Source organism: Trachinotus anak, unplaced genomic scaffold, assembly GCF_046630095.1.
Source record: "Trachinotus anak isolate AG129_WGS33_773 ecotype Australia unplaced genomic scaffold, CSIRO_AGI_Tana_v1 ptg000004l, whole genome shotgun sequence".
NCBI classification, from domain to species: domain Eukaryota; kingdom Metazoa; phylum Chordata; class Actinopteri; order Carangiformes; family Carangidae; genus Trachinotus; species Trachinotus anak.
In genome coordinates, this window is record NW_027273855.1 from 13267892 (window position 1) to 13287794 (window position 19903).

General features: G+C 39.7%; 1 protein-coding gene across 4 annotated transcripts; it reads left to right on the plus strand.

Moving 5' to 3' along the window:
- The first annotated feature begins 2381 nt into the window (after nucleotides 1–2381).
- atf7a (activating transcription factor 7a) lies at nucleotides 2382–19342 on the plus strand. Of its 4 annotated transcripts, XM_071476095.1 has the most exons (12): nucleotides 2382–2460; nucleotides 7631–7702; nucleotides 10983–11079; nucleotides 11328–11440; nucleotides 11887–12051; nucleotides 12319–12467; nucleotides 12945–13038; nucleotides 13133–13252; nucleotides 14404–14553; nucleotides 14869–15057; nucleotides 15515–15620; nucleotides 16315–19342. In XM_071476095.1, the coding sequence occupies exons 2-12, from the start codon at nucleotides 7655–7657 to the stop codon at nucleotides 16545–16547; spliced, it is 1464 nt and encodes a 487-aa protein (XP_071332196.1). In that variant the 5' UTR covers nucleotides 2382–2460; nucleotides 7631–7654; the 3' UTR covers nucleotides 16548–19342. The 4 variants fall into 4 exon arrangements, with proteins under 4 accessions (XP_071332196.1, XP_071332198.1, XP_071332194.1 ...); XM_071476097.1 differs by lacking the exon at nucleotides 7631–7702 and having other exon boundaries at nucleotides 2428–2460; XM_071476093.1 differs by lacking the exon at nucleotides 2382–2460 and having other exon boundaries at nucleotides 7589–7702.
- The last annotated feature ends 561 nt before the right edge of the window (nucleotides 19343–19903 follow it).

Here is a 19903-nt window from a genome sequence, read left to right on the forward strand (position 1 = left end):
CAGTTCTCAAATCCTCCTCTGGGGGTCTCTCTAGCCTTGTCTCTGAATTCACATGAATTGGTTTTCACAACAGCCGCTGAATGAGATATTCAGTGTAATTTGTATATTTGTGGACAATTGTAGTGTTAGGTAACAATTGTTATGGATAAGATCAGCTGGCTCATCTTTAATAATTTATTCATTTTCAAACGTAAAACATGACTTTAATTGGCATGATCTCGTGTTCAACTATCGTATATGCGTTGGATATTTTGGCCTATTGTTTTAGGTTTGCACACGATGTTGCCATGTACCACCACAGTCAGGACGTTCACTTCCAGGGGGAGAGAATAGGGTGAGAATATCAGGAAGGAAACAAAAAAAGCATGAGAGGAAGACGCCGCCTTTATTCTCTGTGTTCATATGCTCATACAATAGTTTCAACAGTTTACTTTTTTCATGTGAACTGGGAAATTGCATGCAACAGTAGTTCGAAAAGGGATTCTAAGCGGAAAGAAAATAAATATGATCTTAATCACTTACTGTAAGTTGACAAAGACAGAAAAATAACTCACACAACATACATAACACATACATAATATTAATAAGAATGGACATAACTTAAAAGATTATAAGCTCCAAAACAAATTGATATAGCTTTAATTTCTTATTATGTTCTATAATACAACTGAAACAATTTGCATGGACAATCACTTGAAGAAATGGCACACTAATAATATCAGATTTTATGTGGAAGAATACATTTTAAAGTTTTATATGACAACTTCAACTGCTTATGAGTCTGTGAAGAAAAAAGATCAATATCAATATATAATATCTACATCACTGACAACATTTTCTTATTCTGTATGCACTCAACTGCTTTTTAATTCAAATACATGTTTTAGCACTGAGGTTGTTTTGTACTGGACTTAAATATATTTAAAGGTGTTTCTTACACTCTGCCCCCCTCATGTAAGCAAATGGGGAGGACAAAAAAATTAGAAATACCTCTCAATAAAAGGTAGTCTACAATGGTGGAACATACTCCACCTGAATATACTTGCACTTCACCCGAGTATTCATATTTTCTGTTACTTAATACTTCCACTCAACTACATTTCACAGGCAAATATTCAAATTAGCTCCACCTTTACCAGCTGCAACAATAAAGTGATGTAATTCATCAAAAATGATAATACAAATAGTTACATTATTCTGAGATGGGCCAAAATACATAACGATTTTGTTTGGTTCTTTAACTATATTTCATGCTAAAACATTCGTACTTTTACTTAAGTAAAATTTTCAGTGCAAAGTTTTTACTTGTAATAAGGTATTTCTACACACTGGTATTACAACTTTTACTTAAGTAACTAGTAATAAACATACATTTAGCTGGCACTTTATTAAGTACACCAGCTAAAACTAATGCAGCCTACTACAACCGTCCTGCAGTAAATCCTCCCTTCATGAAGGTTATAATGTTCGTTTTTCATTGAAACTGTTTCAGAGATTCAGCTATGACAATTTTGGAGGATGTGTGATGTTGTGGTGCTGTTTAACTGTATTTATTTATACAGAAATATGTTTTGCATACCCTCATTGATATAAATGAGGTAGACAAGATAATAGAAACATCTGTCAGTATAGCACATTACAATTCTGCAGACTCAAAAATGATCAAAATGGAGTCAACACTTTTTTTTTAAACATACCTGAACTGAACATCATAAGTATTATGAAGGTAGCATTTATTGCAGGACTGCATTAGTTTTAGCTTGGTGTATATTTGAATTTACATATTACTCACAGTGCCAACAAAAACTGAAAGATTGGTAAAGATAGATGGCCCTGCTGAGGTGGCCACTGAAACATAGTGTTATGTTCTGTATAATGTTGTAAAATCCCTGTGAAAACTTCACAGACAGTAATTACATTATGATGAAAAGACAAGGGGTGTAAGGCCTATATGTTGAGATTTCAATTGCCGACCTTTTAAGTGCTTTGACTCTAATGAAATGCATGTGTTTACTAATTTCTACAGGTGTGACAGTGTGTGTATGAAAAGGGGAAGGGGACACACTGAGACATATATGCTGGGCTCACATTATTTTGTTACTCCACTGAGACAGAGTTACATAATTTTGAAAGCGACAGAGCAATTGTAGATTTTGACACATCTGCCAAACGCTGAGGAGACACTCACTGGCGCACTTTTATCCAGTGTTTGGATTGGCCGAGGTAATACTTCATTGCAGCTCCAATCTCCTCAAGATAAAAAAAGAAAAAGAAAAACAAAGGAAAGTCGTTCAAATTGCTTCCGAAAATCAAATCTCTGCTCTCAATGTCTAGACCATGGTTTGAACGTCTAGCCACGATAACCGACGTGAACTCTCGCGATAATTCGACGTCGCCGAGGGGAGTGTCAAATTCCAAGAGAGAGGAGAGGAGAGGGGAGCCAGAGAGAGGGGCGCAAGGGTGAGTTTGTAAACACTTTATTACCCTTGAAATTCTCCATAGATATGTCGACTGCACTAAACTATGGCAAAGTAGCACTCGCTGCGACAGTTTTCAGTGTTTGTTATTGCTAAAACAACGCATCTATTTAATTGTCAAAACTGTTGTGGCAGCTACTGCGCTTCATTCGGACCCACTGTCTCGATTTGCACTCAAGTGTCAGTCCGCTAACCAACCAACTGCTAGCTTTTTCCTACTTTCTGATTGTGGTTACCCGTAATGTCTTTAAAATACACCGCTTCACTTCTGGTATAGTTAATTTTGTGTTAATTTGTGTTTGCTGTCACCGCAGAGACTGGTAGTGGCGCTGTTATTACTCACTTTGAACCTGCACTCGGCCTGTTGTTAACGCTAGCCACGCCAGCTAGCCATTAGTTTTGCGTGGATACAAAAAGTTGATTTCAGGTTTGTAACCAATAAGATTCTGCCAGTGGATGTTATTGACAGGGTCTAAAGCTTTGCATGCATTAGGTTCTGTTGAGTGGCGTGGTTATAGCCAATTGCTGAAAAGAAAAGGCGGTCTTGTTACGGGAAAAGGCAGGGCTAAGTGTGCCCGTACATAGCCAGAGGGTAATGGAGGCTAAGAAAAACCAACTTTTTCAAGCCAGGCAACGTTGTCTGGAAGAAGGAACTAAAGTGTGCAAGACTTTGGGATTTCAGCCTGACACTGACCTTCTTTACATGATTGAAACCATAGGGAAAATATTTGCCTGTCTGTTTTTTGGCGGTAGAATATAATAGGATGATAAAGTGGGTCTGTAAGGAGAGCCTCCAAAGAATGCAAAGTCTCAAGTAATAATGATATCCATAGTATTGCAATTCGAGCTGCTGAACGCCCTAGGATCCGCATCCCCATGCATGTCAACACCTTCGTTAGGAATGTAGGTCATGTTTTTGGCAGAGATGTACTTCATTCCATCACATAGAGAAGTGTTACTCTAGAGAAAACTGCAGTCTGTTTAGTCCAACCAAACATTTTGACCTACACTCATGACATGCATTTGACTGCAACTTAAATGTCATCACATTACTTACATGATGAATAAATCTAATCTTACATACACGCACACACACATACTGTATATAAGTCATCGAGATGTCAGTGATTTACAGTCTCTAATTTTATTATTGGCTTGTTAATTCAGTATTGGACTGATAATGCTGTTGAGCATTTAGTGTACAGACTTAGCAAAATTGTTGGTGATGTAGCACCAGAGGCTGTACTGGCTCTACTTTAGTTGAGAAGTTCAGATCAGCACAGTATTTTTGATTTAATTTTAGAAAACTGCCCTGGGTCCATCCTGTATTGTCCTGCATTGTCTGCTGGTTTGGCATGGGTTTAGCTTTTAGGCCTTGTTAGTTATGCAGATATGGATATAGGATTTCATTTGTTCCATTTACCAAATCTCATGTTCACTTTGCTTACATAAATACATATTGGCTGTTGCACACACCCAGCTACAGCCTAGATCTCTGGTCTCTAAAGCTCATAGCCCATATTTACAAAACCTCACCTGTGATCTAGCAAATGCCCATGATCCTTCACTTGACCAATTGCTGACTGCGTCTTTCTTTCTTTCTTTCTTTCTTTCTTTCTTTCTTTCTTTCTTTCACTATTTCACTCTCTACTTCCCCCTCCTTTCCTTTTTTTCCTTTTTGTGGGGTCTCCCCTACCCTCTGGCAATTCAAGCCTCAGATTCCAGAGTCATGGCTGCAGCATGAGCTATTAATACAGTTTGTTTAGTCAGTTTCCTAGCAGTCTGCATCAAACACTGGATGGCTGAGGCTGATTATAGCTGGGACTCGTTCCTCTACACCTGCTGAGTCGGAGAAATCCAAGTTAATGGTGGGACTTTGGCAGCAGCTCAATGAGAGGGACAGGAATTAGGGCACTTTGAGTGCTTCCATGTCACCTTGGATGAAAGGAGGCGAAAATAGGTGGACTTGATATCCATGTCTGTAATGAATATCAGTGACGTGCATCAGGACTAATGTAACTAGCAGACTGATATATTGTCTCTCACAGAGTTGAGGTCTGAATGAAGCAGAGAATTTTACAATGTGCTGTAAATTTTTACACGGTCAACTCATTAATTACTCTTGGAGTCTATTCTCAGTGAGACATATCTGACGATCAAAGTAGCAAATTAAGAGTATCTTTTCCCTCTGTACAGAGTTGCAGTTTTTGAAGATGTCCTTCAAGGTAGTTTTACCACAAAACCAAGAAATAGATTTTAAAGAAAAGACCTGAACAAATCTGTCTTAATCACGTTAAGATATTTGTTGGGGCAGCTATGAAAACAAATGATATTTTCCACCCTTGTCATCTGGAATTTATGGTGGACTCCCCCAAGATCAAATCCCACATTTCATGTTGGTGCCTGCCAGCCAAGTTAATGTCTAGCATGTCTTTAGTAAGATGTAAACTCTGAAATCTGTTCCCACTCCTCACACCAGATGTGTACATTTCCCCACACAGTCCACACCCTCGGTATAACGAACTAGACGGTGTATCTTGTTTGCGGACGCATCTCAGCCCAAATAGACTCAGTGGATTGGAAGCACTTTGCGAGGGCCCTGGCACCGATCTGTTGTCTTTCTCCAGAGCATGGGAGGTCTGTAAGAAATCAGACTGCTCTGCCACATTGGCCTTTTGATCTGTGCAGAGAGTTTGCTTGCAAACACGATGCAGGCCTCTTTCCTCATAAAGACATAGAGCTGAGGGACACATCGGTTAGGCCTGTTGCAGGCCCAGCGTCATGGGAGAGCGTCGTATTCCAGCACAAGGCTTCAGTAATCATGTGTTGGCTCAGGGGCAGCTGTCCTCAGCAGAGGGAGAAACAGAGGGAGGAAGGAGGAAAATGTACTGACTTCAACACTGGGAAAACTTTCAGACATTTATGCCTCGCCAACATAATGAATAATCTGTCCCACTCAATAATGTTAGGTTACATGCTCAACCCATGTAGTTGGTACAACAGATTAATATGGTCAGTAACTCAGTAATATTACAATACTAAACATGTTAAACTGAAATTGCTTTGCAGTTTGTGGAAGCTGTATATTGTTAGTCTGATAAAGCATTAGCAACTTTTCCAAATGAACATGATTGCACAAGCTTTACAAACAAAACAACGCAAAAGGACCGAGTTCTGGAGGTTGATCAAAAAAGACATCTAAGAAAGAAATTTTGAAGGGCTAGTATTAAATCATTAAGGTCAGCCACTATGCTTGCTCATACCTTTTAGCTGAGTCCTACTGAATATTGCAATAATCAGGCTTTTGTTTATTGAAAGGTTTCTACTTGTATACATAGCAAGGTCCTTGATGCATGTTGGTAGTTGCTGTACTGTCAGTGGGACAGCATTGTGTAATAGCAGCCAGACGTCACTTTGGGCCAGCCGAGAGTGCTAAAACATTAATGTTCCCCGTCCATCGCCATCCCTCCAATTCACTGATTTAAATTTAATGACCAAGTTATTTTTCTAAACTTCCCAGTTTGTCTTCACATGGAGTGTTGTTCAGCTGTGCAGAGCAGTGCAGGGTGGGGTGGTTTAGTGGAGTTGGGGATGGGGCTGAGGTGGGAGGAGGGGTTGTGTGGAGTTATTCTCCTCTGTGGAGACAGCTGATAGAAGCAGTAAGCCTCAAACAGCTTTAGTTTATGTCACTTCAGCTTCGGGCACAACAGGAGGAGAAACCAAACAGAAGCATGTGCATACTTAACTCTTGACAATAGCATGTACTCAGGAGGGGAGGGATCCAGTATTTGGTTTGTAGTCCTGTGGAAAGCTTTGGAAGTGTTTCCAGTACATTTGAATTTCCACCAGTGCTATCCATATATATCTCTAATTTTACAGTATTACCAAATATGTATGCTGTGTTAATACCACGCCAATAAAATCCTGAGAATAAACAACAACAGCCAATCAACAACATGCAAGCAACATGAAAAAGGAACTATTATACATTGATATATTTTAAAATAGTTATAATTTTTGATCATTTTTAAGGTTAATGTGACAGTTTATTTTGGCATAGATTTTAGATCATACGGACATGGCCTTGACAACAAAGTTTTTATTGTAATTGACCTCAGCAACCAGCCACCAAAGGTAGATGTCAGGAATACACTTAATTACATAATGATAAAACACAACATATCGTGTGAAATTGATGTAATTAAAATATAATAATAATAGCTTAAAGTTGTCTCAAGCTGCAGTAAAGCGGGTACCATTTTCTAAACTTGACTGTATGTATTTTTTTTTTTTTTTCTTACTGTCATTATTGATTAATACTTTTGAGTTTATAAAATGACAGAAACTTATGAAAACTGTCCAAAGTCCAATATGACGTTTTTAAATGTCTTGTTTTATCCGACCAACAGATCAAATCCCAAATATATTCAGTTAAATATGATGTAAAATTGAGAAAAACAGGAAATCTGCTGATTTTTGTCAACTAATTGTTGCAATTTTACAAGTCAACCACTCTTAGTTTCTATATTATTCTATGAAAACACCACCGGTCACTGGTCACCACAGGATGATAAGATCATTTTTTAGAGTGAACCAGGACAACAAGTACAAGTGAGGTACAGTATAAGGTCAGTGTTAGTGTGCCCATTTCAAGATATTTGTGCTGTTGATTCACATGAGAGTGTGAAGAGATTGTGCAGAGAGGGAAGCAGCTAAATCAGACAGACAGAGAGAGAGAGAGAGAGAGAGACTGAATGAGGGGTACAAGGGAAGAGGTTGGGGAGGTGCTGGTGAGGTGAGAGGAGGGAGTGGTAATGAGAGAAGGAGGGATTGGAAGTGAGGGAAAATGAGACAGGGAGAAGGAGAGGGAGATGTCTTTGTGTAAACGGTAGCTGTCGTCCTCTCTTGTAAGCAGCTCCTCATTGGCCAACCAGAAGCCCCCCTGTGTGAAGGAAGTATCACCAGGGAAACTTCGTCTCGCTGCCTCTGTGCGTGTTTTCCTTTTTGCCAGGGTTATTTTTAAATAGCATTCGGCTTCCTGCTCAGACTTAAGACTACAAGCCACAGCATCCCTGTTTTGTTGTTTTCAGGATTTTCCAGTTCACAAATCAAGAAAAGCCGCAGCAATGTTCTCATCTTATCCTCTCCCACAGTTACATTGCAAGCTCTTTGCAAAAATGGGGGACGACCGACCTTTTGTGTGCAATGCTCCTGGCTGTGGACAGGTAAGTGTTCTCTCTCCTTGCCATGGATTTCAGGTGTGTGCATATGTGTGTGGTATGGAGTATTTTTGCGTTTGTGCAAGCACTCTACAGTTGAGTTGTTGTAACTACTTATGATTGAATGTATTTTCCTTCTGAAAGAAAATTAATTGTAAGCAAAAGAAAAAAGATATTGTACTTTACACGATACTTCATTTACATACATTATTTATATGGAATAATAAAGCTTCATGTATATACAGTGAGAGAACCTGTTGACCCCGAAAAGAAAGACTTCCGGTCTGCTAAAACACCGATACTCATTGCCAGAATGACCTAACAAGCCGTGATTTACCCAGCACTCTTAATGATCATCACACCAATAGCACTGTAGTTAGCACGCTGTCTTGTGAGACAATGCTGTCTCCTTTAGCCATGACTCACTGGAAGCTCCAGTGAGTAATCAGAGCACAGTTATTGTTTCAACCTGTCACTGTTGACTTCTTGCGCCTGCAGACACAGGTTTGAGCCGCGGCAGTGACTCAGCTGAGTGCCAATAGTGCGCTCACATGCCAGTAACGTGGTGTGTTGTCGGGGCTTGGCCTGATAACACAACAAAGTAAAATAAGTGTGTTCTAGGACTCAAGATTATCCAACACAAGAAAAATCATGTCTAATGTTGTGCGCAATCAGCTATCTGATGCTGTGTCCAGTTGGGTGTGATATCCTTAGAGAGAAAGAGACAGAGAGAGAGAGAGAGAGACAGAGATAATCTCTTCTGGGCTTTGGAGGAAGAAAGTGTTTATGTGGTTAAGAAACATTTGTGATTCATAAGCCCACCTCTATTCTCTGATCAGAAGTGATCTGCACAAGCAGTTTGCGGTTTGAACAGCAGCCATGTAAAGCAGTTAAACATGCGTGTTTTGGATAAATAAATTATTTGTTTGGTTGTTTTCTCCTCAGAACATTATGGACACCAAGGGATGCCTTCCCTGATAGAAAAGGACATTTTGAGCTTCCTTCGACATGTTTCTGTGGTGTAAATACTCTGCATATTTCATTTGTCGACATCATTATTAATTTAGTTGACAGCTAAAGCAACAGAATCACATGGAAGCTTTTCAAGGCACAGTGACGATTGATGATGGTGCTGGTCTACAGCTGTGCCACTCTCACTAGCTTTGTTTGAGTGTCAAACCGTTGTATAAACAGGTCTGGGATTGTAGTATGGTGTGATTGTGCTCAGTGTTTGATTTTGCTTTCACAACACCACCTTACTTTAAGAAATATACACGTTTGTCTACAAAACCATTTTTTATAAATTTACAATAGAATTCCAGATGTTAAAGTCAGACTGCTTTTTTTTTTTACACTTGAGGGCAGCAGAATAAATGTCAAACACAAAACTGAAGTATTTTCATATATTTCCTCTCTTTTAGCTCTGTTTTGGTCTCTGCCAACTCCTGAGGGAAATATCTGCTCAAGCTGTTCAGTCCTCCACTATACTTATGAGACAGCGTTAGTAACTAATTTGTGTGTCTGCAGTTTGGTTCTGGGCAGTGTGTACAGTGGATTTATCAGATTTTATTCAATGAAAAAAAGCTGGAATCAGGGTTTTTGAGAGCAGCTGGACTGAACCGAAACAGTAAAGTTGTTGGCCAGAAAACCAAAACAAGGAAAGAGACGAAACTCTCTGTATAGATGAGGGAAGCTGCACAATCGGGTGATAGCTCTGTGCAAGTTTGTCACTATAGGCATTCCCTTTCATTATTATACACAGTTATTTTGATCCATTGGTTATGTTAAAACGTTGATAAGTGCAGCTTTTGATGTTGTTTAAACACCAGCTGCCAAACATTTACCCTAAATAAAATATAGTCTAAAATGGGCAAATTCTTGATTAAATTTTAAATTGTCTGATCACTACGACACTGACCAGACATTTGATTACAAACTTTTGGTACTTCATTGTTTTCAATACTACACATTATGACAGTTAGTTTATGTATTGTTATTCAACTTGTTTTTAAGTCTTGACTTTCATTTATGAATGTTTTTTGCCTTTAATAAAGTCATATTTGATGATGATTATTTGTGTACATTTAGACATGGAAAATCCTTTATGTTACAAGTACCTCATGTCCAAATGCCATTTTACTGCTGCCCTTTACAAGCAACAGTTGTCTACCAGGAAAGTCTGAATCATGCCCATAATAGAACAAGTATGATTGACTCCTGGCTTCGCTCAGGGTTTTCCTTTTGCCAAGTTAACAACAACAACAACAACAACAACAGCCCCCTATTATATGATGCAGAGTATTTACTGTGTGGGGCAGCGTAATCCTAGCTGCCAGTATCTCATACAGGGAGATTAGCTGTAGATAGTTTTCTCCACAAGACCCAGCCACCTTGTTCAGAGGAAAGAGACATGCAGTTGTATTGGTGATGCTGCCTGGTAGGGCTAAAAATAAGTCCCATGACACTTGACTGTGTTTCCACTTCACTCTCACGACTGAACTCGCAACTGCAACGCGGCACCCTAAAATAAGCTGCAGCGAATGGTGAATAGGCTGGTGCCAGAGCCAAGATTATTCCTCCTACGTCTCTGACTGATTCACCTCGCCACTTCTCCAAAGAAGAAGTGGCGTGTCTCAGAGGAGGGGATGGCTATCGATGTTCTCTTCTGATGGTCTGATTTGCCAGACCTCCTGTAGCTTCCACTGTTGCGTCCACCTGATATTAGGCAACAGAACACAGTCCAGTTTAGAGTTTTACCAAGACACAACATCCGCATGTTTTACACACCAACTAGCTTGACAACAATGAGCTTTCTTTCTTTGAAAACACATTAAACTTGAATTTGCAATTTGCATCATTTTTTTTTTTGACATTTTAAACCATTGCTCATTCCCTTCATTTCAGTGCTGCTAAAATTATTTCAGGTCTCATCCATACTAGCCTTCTTTCTTTTTCCAGATAATTCTAATTGGTTTGAGGATATTTGAGCCCTTATCCCGCAGCTATATGGGCCCATATATGGCTTTTAAGACATGAGGAATTGTACACCACAGATACAGTTTTCTTTGTGGTTTGTTCACATAATGTATATGGTATAGGCTGCATGTGTTGGGATACATCTCCAAGAGATTATCTGTCTCTGTCTGTGATTATTGCAATATGATATCTGGGTTAAGGCACTATAGGCTGCTTCTTGAGTTCACCAGGAAAAAATAGACAGTTACCTCCAGGCTAATTCATATAACATTCTTATCTTTCCTTTTATCTTCTTGCTCACTTGCTCCAGAGGTTTACCAATGAGGACCACTTGGCTGTACACAAACACAAGCATGAGATGACACTCAAATTTGGACCACCCAGGACTGACTCTGTCATAATTGCAGGTACTGTTTGTCTACAAGACAAACACTCAGCTTTACTCTTCCCCTTTGTTGCATATCCTCTCCTGGCATTCAGATGAAGACTGTTAAGCATACCTCAGTATCAACACTATTGGTACAATCTTAAAAAAAAAAAGAAAAAAAAAAGCGGCTCCAAAGGCACATTTATGACACGGGTTTCCATATTCAATGCTAAGTGTGAACTAAGTGTGAAAGTGTTACCTATAGTTATCTCTGTTCCCATTTGACAGACCAGACACCTACTCCCACCCGCTTCCTAAAGAACTGCGAGGAGGTTGGTCTGTTCAACGAGCTCGCCAGCTCCTTCGAACAAGATGATGATGAAAAGAGGGCCAAGAACTCTGTAAGAAAGAGGGGTTGATGAATTTGTCTCCGTTTTAATCTATGGTGTGTTTGTGTATGACTGCACGCGTCACTGTGTACAGGAACCAAGAAAATTTTCTGCAAAGACTCCCATGAAGTGAAAAATAATTTTTTACTTCCTTCTTTCTTGTGTTGATGTAGTCAAAATTATTGCTTGTAGAAATTCCTGCCTTGTGCACTTTGTCTGTGTGTCATGACAGTCTAAACTAACTATTGCAACACTTTGTTAGGATGAGTTTATTTCAAGTTTCAGTGTTTTATTGCAGTTAAAATGGTGTTTCATAAACTGATGCTGTGGTTGTTTGGTTTGTCTGATAAATGCCACTTCCTTTTTTTAATGGACTGTAGTCTATGAGACAGATATCTTTGATAAGTGGTGTGAAGTTACTCTCTGTATCTTTCTCTTACTTTATCTGTCCTTCTCAGCTGCCTGCTGCCAACCCTGTGGCTTTGGACATGAGCCTGCAGACGCCATCAGACATGAAGGTGAAGGAGGAGGCACCTGTAGAGGTCGATTCCTCACCCCCAGACAGCCCAGAATCTATCTCGGGACAGTCAGACAGCAGCAGAGAGCCTCTGGTTAAAGGAAAGGTAGGGCAGAATTGGGAGAAGGGGGAGTTGTATGAGTGTGTGAAGAAGAGGGTGGAACCTTAATGATTATGAAAGAGTATGGATCATTATACATGTCATTATGACTTTTGCATTAATACATTTTAAGGAAGTGAATCATGTCATCTTTTTTCTTAGAGATGTCATTCCTGTCATGTTAAAAAGCACAATTCTATTTTTTTTATTGCAAATGACTGTAACATGTGTTCCAACTGTTAAACATAACTTCCCACACCACTGATCTCGTAGGACACCCCCCCCAGGAGTTCAGCCCCCACACCGACTATTGTGCGTCCAGGTTCCCTCCCACTGCACTTGGGCTTTGATGCCCTTCAGCCCACCATGCCATCACCGACGTCTGTCATCACACAGGCACCACCCTCCAATCGTACTCTGGGGTGAGTAAAGCTCTATCAATATCTTTCATCCTTCATCCAACCCTAATTTGCCTCATGAAATTTCCATTAAGTAGTCTTAAACACACTGTATGAAAGTATCACATGTATATTCTTTATCTGCTGGTCCCAACACAGAGCTGAACCTATATGATGCTTATAAGTAACGCCATCATATTCTTTGTGGGTGCACAAATTGAAATATGTCAGTTGGTCTGTGCATATTTTAAACATTTTCCATTCATTAAACTGACACATGCTGGGTCTTTAAAAAACTTGTGTTTTTGACTTAAGTGAAATAAATTGTTTGTCTGCACAATTTGGACTAGTAATGATGGATGTAAGTGTAGGTGTTGAAGGGGATATGTTTTCCTAAATGGTGCTACTTATTATGTTACAGAAACTATGGAGTTATAAAATTGTCATTTCTGCAAACATGACTGAACCTCCTGTTCCTGTTGTCCCTCCTTGTCTGTGTAGTTCGCCAACCAGCCACTACCCCATGATGATGCTTCCCTCTGGTCAGGCAGTGCCTTTGCTCCCTGGTCCTGTACAGATGCCCTCTGTCATTAATGTGAGTTGTAATATACTGTATTTTAATTTCATAGCTAAGAAGTTGCTTCAAGTTGGTAATACATGTGTATTTGTGTATCGTATCTGGTCTCCAGCTGGCCCGACCTTTGTGCATGGTACCCAACATTCCTGGGATCCCTGGTCCTCCTCTGGGAGGCAGCAGCAGCGGGTCTAACTCCCCCTCTGGCTACAGCATCCACTCAGAGGCCAAGATGGTCAGCACTAGATTAGCTCTCTATTTTTATCTCTTTATCTGTTCTTTTTGTCTCCATCTTCACCCTCCGGCTTTCCTCTGTACTGACTTAGTTTGTTCATCATATGACTTTTTACTGCAGTTACTTTATTTAACCCTTACACCACAATAGCAATTTGTACCGAATTTATGATACTATACAGAGCTTTATACAAGGATTCCACTTTTCAACTGTATTGCTAATGAAAATTAGTGTGTTCATAGTTTATTGTAACACAACATATCAAATATGCACTTAATCATAGGTGACAATAAAAGCACAGTTATATCTTAGCACCAAATGATAATCGTTAGAAGGCTGATGTCCTTAAATGTGCTGTTTACAAGTTGTACGCCTTTAGAGCCACAGTCAGTTATTTTCCAAACATTGTTGACAACTGGCTGATGCTCCATATTACAAAGCAGCATCATCAACATCAAGCAACATCATCTGAAAATTATTCCAGGAATATGCAAAGCCTCCAGAGCTGAACCCAATACAAAAGAGTTGTGATAGAACAGGATATCACATGAATGTGCTGCTGAAAACAAGCTGGAACTGTTTGATGCTGTCAGGTCAGCATGGGCGAGGATCTCTGAGTTGGAGCACCTTTTTAACATCATTCCTCAGAGAATCCAGGCTTTTCTTGAGGGAAAGGGTGGGGCAACCTGGAAAACATGAGATGTTGCAGAAAACATAGTCAAATAGATTTATCCCATGTAAAATATGCATACAGAGCAGTCTGACTGCAGCAGAATTTCACAGCACAAATATTTGTCACTAGAAATGGTGACAAATATTTGTGCATGTATTGATGCATCTGCTGTGTAAGTGTGATTGACAACTTACTTGAGGTTGTATATAAGATAAGTAACCAAGTTATAGACCCAGGTAACTTTGCTGAAACTGTAAATGAGTTAATGGCTTAACATGGAAAAAAATGATTAACATGGAAAAAACTAGGTGCTATCACCATTGAATCTGACCAGTATCAGTGCTTTTTTTGCTTTTGCACTGCTATGTAGAGCCTTTTCTTTTTTACTGAAATACACTGTTTATACTCTTGGGCTGGGCTGTGTATTCTGGTTCCTGTGCTTTTTAATTATATTGGTCATGTAATTGTTCTCCTTAAGCGTCTGAAGGCTGCGCTGTCCCAGCAGAGCCCATCAGGACAGAGTATGGGGATCATGGCCATGGGCAGCAGCCCCATGGTGCCTCAGAAGGCAGAGCAGAGCCAGTTGCTTGTCCAACAGCCAGATGCTCCGTCACCTGCACAACCTCAGGTACACTGTGTTGTCTATATTTGAAGCCTTAACTGTAACATGACTTTAAAGTCAAGTACCAATGTGATTAAAACTTGGAAAGTTTAAGAAATACCCAAAAGTAACTGAGATAAAGCTTGTTTAATACGTGGCTTATCACCTGTCAGTTACAGAAAATGAGGCTTGTACTTCTTGTAGTGAGATGACTATGATGTGCTCTGACTAAAATGATGAAACTATGACTCAAACTTCCCTTTTCTTTCTCGTCTTACTTCCGCTCCCCTCCCGTCTGTCGGTTTCCTTCCCACCCCCCACCCCCCTCCTTCCCCCCTCTAGGTATCTCCAGCACAGCCTACAGGTGGGCGTCGGCGGCGGACAGCCGACGATGACCCAGATGAACGAAGGCAGCGCTTCCTTGAGAGGAATCGGGCTGCGGCATCGCGCTGCAGACAGAAACGCAAACTGTGGGTCAGCTCCCTAGAGAAGAAGGCTGAGGAGCTCAGCACCCTGAACGTCTCACTGTCGGTGAGTGGGCCTGGAGTGGGTGGGCGGAGATGAAATGTGGCCTGTGGGCAGCCTGTGTTAGTGTGTGCATAATAACACTGACTGTGCCCACTTGTCAGGTTTTCAACAATTCTTGGAAGTTTCAGATAGGCAACATCAATGTCAGGGAATATTGGGTAATTTTACATGAGTCGAAACTCTGGAACCCATTACAACTTATTTGACATCCTCGTTGTAATATTTAGGCTTGCAGATCATTTTAACACCATGTGCACACTTATCCACTGCCAATTTTACTTTAGTGGGAAACCAGAGCAATTCTTAGCTGGAAAACAACAATAACATTACATTGGGGGGGTATGAAAGCTCTGACTGTTGAAATTATGTGACCCAGCATTAACAATATTTTTTCTTTGGGTTTCACTGTATGTCTAACTAAGAAATGTAATTTAATCGACCTGATTTTCCATGCTGTCAGAACGAAGTGTCTCTGTTGCGGAACGAGGTGGCTCATTTGAAGCAGCTCCTGCTGGCCCACAAGGACTGTCCTGTTACTACCCTACAGAAGAAGACTGCCTACTTAGGTGAGCCCTGTGCAATAATGCCATGATTCTCACCTGGTGGTATTTAAAGTTACCGTATCTGTATGTAGGAATATGGGTGATGTACTGTTCTAAGCATTTAAAGTTACAGAAAACATTAAGTCCAGACTCCAGGATGGTATGGGTCTTTCAGTTAGATGTAATTAAAGCCAAGACAACAAATATATATTACTGCCATTTTATCATTTCTTAGTAAAAACTCATCCATTGCTGAGTTTCACAATATTCCAACAACCAAAACTCTATGCTACTTCCTATAATAAACTTTATTCGTTTGTTCGGTTTAAAACCCAGGAAAACCAGGAAAAAAAACGGAACAGCATTTACATTTTTACAGCAATTGATGACATATCTAAGAGCTGATAATAAGACAAAATACATAATTAAGACCTTTTAAGCAACAAATTCATGATTTTGAGTTTTCTGTACCTTAAAAGTTCTTTACCTTTGTTTAAATAATTATTCAGGATAGAGCTCTTAAATTTTGGACAGGGATATTTTGACTAAATTCAGCTATGTTTGTTGTTCAGCAGTCTCAATTTAACTGCTAAACAACAATCGTCACGTCCAAAAATTCAGTATGGAAGGTATGGAGGGAATTCAAGTTCAAAAGTTAAACGTGTTAGCAATTTCAGTATAAATCTGTACTTGTGTTGTCTCTTTTTTTTCTGTATAGCTGCAGAGGAGAGCATGAAAGACACCTCAGAGCCTACAGGTTCTCCTGCCCCGGTGATCCAGCACAGCTCTTTGGCGCCCAGCCCCTCTGCAGGGCAAAATGGCCTGAGCTCAAGGGCAGCAGCGGAGGCCATGGCTATGTCTGTGCTGGCAGGAATGGGCCAGCAGCAGAGGGCTGAGAGTGGACACTCTCACATTATCATGGCTGCACAGTCTCAATCTGCTGCCAGATGATGAGCAGTGCCACCACGGCCAAGACTTGGCTCATCACTGAGGGGCAAAAAAGAGCAGCGGACACCCCCCTCCCTCCCAGTTTCCCCAATCTAGAAGTCCAAATATCTCATCCTCTGCTTCTGTGTTCCTCCTCTGCTCTCTCTGACCCTCCTATGGAGCCATCATGCTGTGGCCTGGAGCTCAGCAGCAGCCTTCTGGGAATGGACTGAGACTTTTGAGAGAGCTTCCTGTTAACTTTGCCATAGACTACAGGGGCTGGACTCCCCCCCCCCGTTACCCCAACCCGCCATTTCCCTCTATGCCTCCTCGCTCATCTCTCCTCACCCTCAGTCAAAATGATTCTTCACTGGACTGTAGGACTGCATCGCTCTGAGTGTACTGCCGTAATGAACTTCCCATGTGGACACGTACCACACACGTGCACAGTTTGAAACACAGGTGTTGCATAAACTTTCTAGATCAAATAAGATAGCAAACAATACCCAGGACTGCACACTGTTTTCAGCAGGGAATAGTGCCTTGTGCTCCTCGACTTTTCAGCCATACACACACCCACACATGCCATCATAGCATAGGTCCCTATACACCCTCGTCTCCAAAGATGCAGTAGTTGTCTAGACTTCAGTGACTTAGATCTCAAATATTCACATAAACCTTTTGTAAATGGTTCCACCTCAAAGTGATCTCAACATGGACCCAAAACTTACCTCATTTACACCCCTTTATGATAAAAATTTATAAACTGTGTGTGTGATTGGCTCTGTGTGTATATATTTATGTACATCAGAACATAGCAGTTTGCCTACTCCTGATCTGATACATTAATATTTAGATTGTTAGCATGTGACTTTTTCTATTAGGGTGTTATGTTCTTGATACAGTATGTGCAGCTATATTTTTTTAACTAATTGGCACATCCTCAAAGAGTAGTTCACAGAACCAAAATACATTGGATTGTCCAAGACAGAGTAATATCCTAAAATCATTTTGTTTGAGCAATATTTTTTTCTGGCCTGAAGGGAATTTAACCTCTCCTTCTCCCTCTTATTTTTGTTTCCTCTAAAAGAGGCAGTTTTGCTGTTTATTGGTTTGTAAGTGGATGCCTTTTCCATTTTATCTGAGACTATTCTAGTGACTGTGTTTCTCTGTAACTGTTGTTTTCACACTTCTCAGGATGGTTGCACATCCTTGCTGCTCATTGGAAGTGCGATGAACCCTTAGTCTCTTTGCTCTTTACCAAACCTGAACGAAGCCATAATGACAACAAATAGGATCTCTGAATCTCCAAAGACCACCTGGTACTAGTTCTGGGGCAGGCAGTCAATAGCCGGACTGTTATTTTGTGATTCAGAGGTCACAATGACACAATCTACAGTATATCACTGCTTGATATTTGCACTTACACTGTCTCACACACAATGTCTGGTAATTTTGCCTTAAGATCACATTGGTGCCTCCGATATCCCCACTTAAAAACACGCAGATTTGCTCGTGTGAAAATCAATGGAGCCTTAGAAAAATATATATGTTAATTTTGCCATGGAAAACAATCAACGAGGAACAAAAAGATTTAATAGCTTGATTCCTCCAAGCCTTTAAAATTAAGAGTTAATTCAATCATTCGTCTCTTTTCAGTGACATCAAATGATACAACACTTGTCTGTCATCTGGTGGAAGGACACAGCAAAGACATCTCCACATGTAGGAAGAAGTTCAGATGTCTTTTAACTGTTTTTGAAAGGCTCCCATTCCTCATAAATCCCACCAACATATTTTACACAGATATCAGTCTATTTTTACATAAACACCTAAACAAGCGATTATGTCCCTGTATATTTTTCTCCCTCTTTCATCTGATCTTATATTTGCAAGATGTGATATTTCAAAAACAAGATATCTGTCCATTAACATAAGGGCATGTCTTTATGCACTAAAATAATAATGCAAGTTTATTGTTGCTTTGTATTTCTGTTCATTTAAGTTTTTGCAGTTCTATTGGTCTTTTTTTAAAATGGTATTTTTCTCTTATCTGTACTGTATACATAAATGGGAATTTGCTCAGCAACCTTAATACTTTTCACCTTTGACTGAACCTCTTGTCCTACAGTCTCAATGGCGAGCCCGGCATTTTGTTGTACCCTGTTGCTGGCGCTATATTTGGCTGGCAGTCCCTTATAGACGATTGTTCATATGAAATGAAAATTCAAACTATATTTAGCTTTCATATTTTCATGTAATTCATGTCATTGGCACCTTTTCTGTCATTACTTGTTTTCTTTTGTTGTGTGCTATTTTCAGCACTACACAACTTTTGTCATAACGCTTCTGATTGTACTGATGAATATAGAAACAATTTTCTGTTAAAACACGGATTTCTTTTTTGTTTGTTTGCTCTACAGAAAAATGTCATTAGTCCTTTTTCAAAAAGAGATTTTATCCCTTTTGTTATATCCTTTGAGATGAATTTGGTTGTCTTTTGATGGTCCTTGTCCTAACTTATTTTTACTTAATTGGTTAAATAACAATTGTCATCACAGTCTTCGGCATATTAATGTTCCCTAGAATTGTTATGAGAAGAGCAACTTAATGAAAAATGCAACGATGTGAAAGTTGCACAGTAGTGTTTTAATGGTTTTTCACACTCCCATTGTTGGACTAGATGATTTAAGAAAAAATTGTCCTTGTACTGTACATATCTGTACTATATGAATATATTTACTTTTCCATGCATGTCCAAGTGGAATACTATGAACACTTACAGTGCTGCAGTTTTAATTAAAGAAACTACATCTTAATGAATATGATATGGTTTTCTTTAAATTACATGCACAGTGACAAAATATGTTTTCTGTAATCTTGGTGACAAGTGGAGACTCGCACATCGTGCGCGGTAAAATGTGATATGAAAGGCAGTGTATTTAATATAACAATATACAGTATGTAAGAATACTGTACTGCTTTGTTTGTATCTGTCTGTAACCAGTCTTTCCTCAGTCTTGCATTCTGGTTCTTGCAATTGAATATTTGGTTCATGTACTTCTAAGTAAATTCTAAAATTCTTAAAACTTTATTTTAAGCAGGGCCATAGTTATTATTGAGGACACTGACGTCATGCCCTCTGTATTCGTCTGGGACTTTGGGGCATGTAGCAATGTTTCAGCATTTTAACCTTGGTCTTGGGAAATAACATTAACAGAAGATTAAGCAAAACATTGAACTTGGAAAAATATGAAAAGTACACATAATTAGATAATTTTGAGTACTTCCTGTCTAGTGTCACATCCAGAGTTTCTGAGCAGCTGAGGGGTGTGTTGAGGAGCTTGGACTTGGAAAAAATTCTTGTTACAGTGCTGCTG

Excerpts from the sequence above, each read along its gene's own strand:
- atf7a (XM_071476093.1), top strand. The coding sequence starts at position 7,604 with ATGTTCTCATCTTATCCTCTCCCACAGTTACATTGCAAGCTCTTTGCA. Across the intron at positions 15,058-15,514 it reads CCCTGAACGTCTCACTGTCG|AACGAAGTGTCTCTGTTGCG; the intron begins GTGAGTGGGCCT and ends CCATGCTGTCAG. Across the intron at positions 15,621-16,314 it reads GAAGAAGACTGCCTACTTAG|CTGCAGAGGAGAGCATGAAA; the intron begins GTGAGCCCTGTG and ends TTTTCTGTATAG.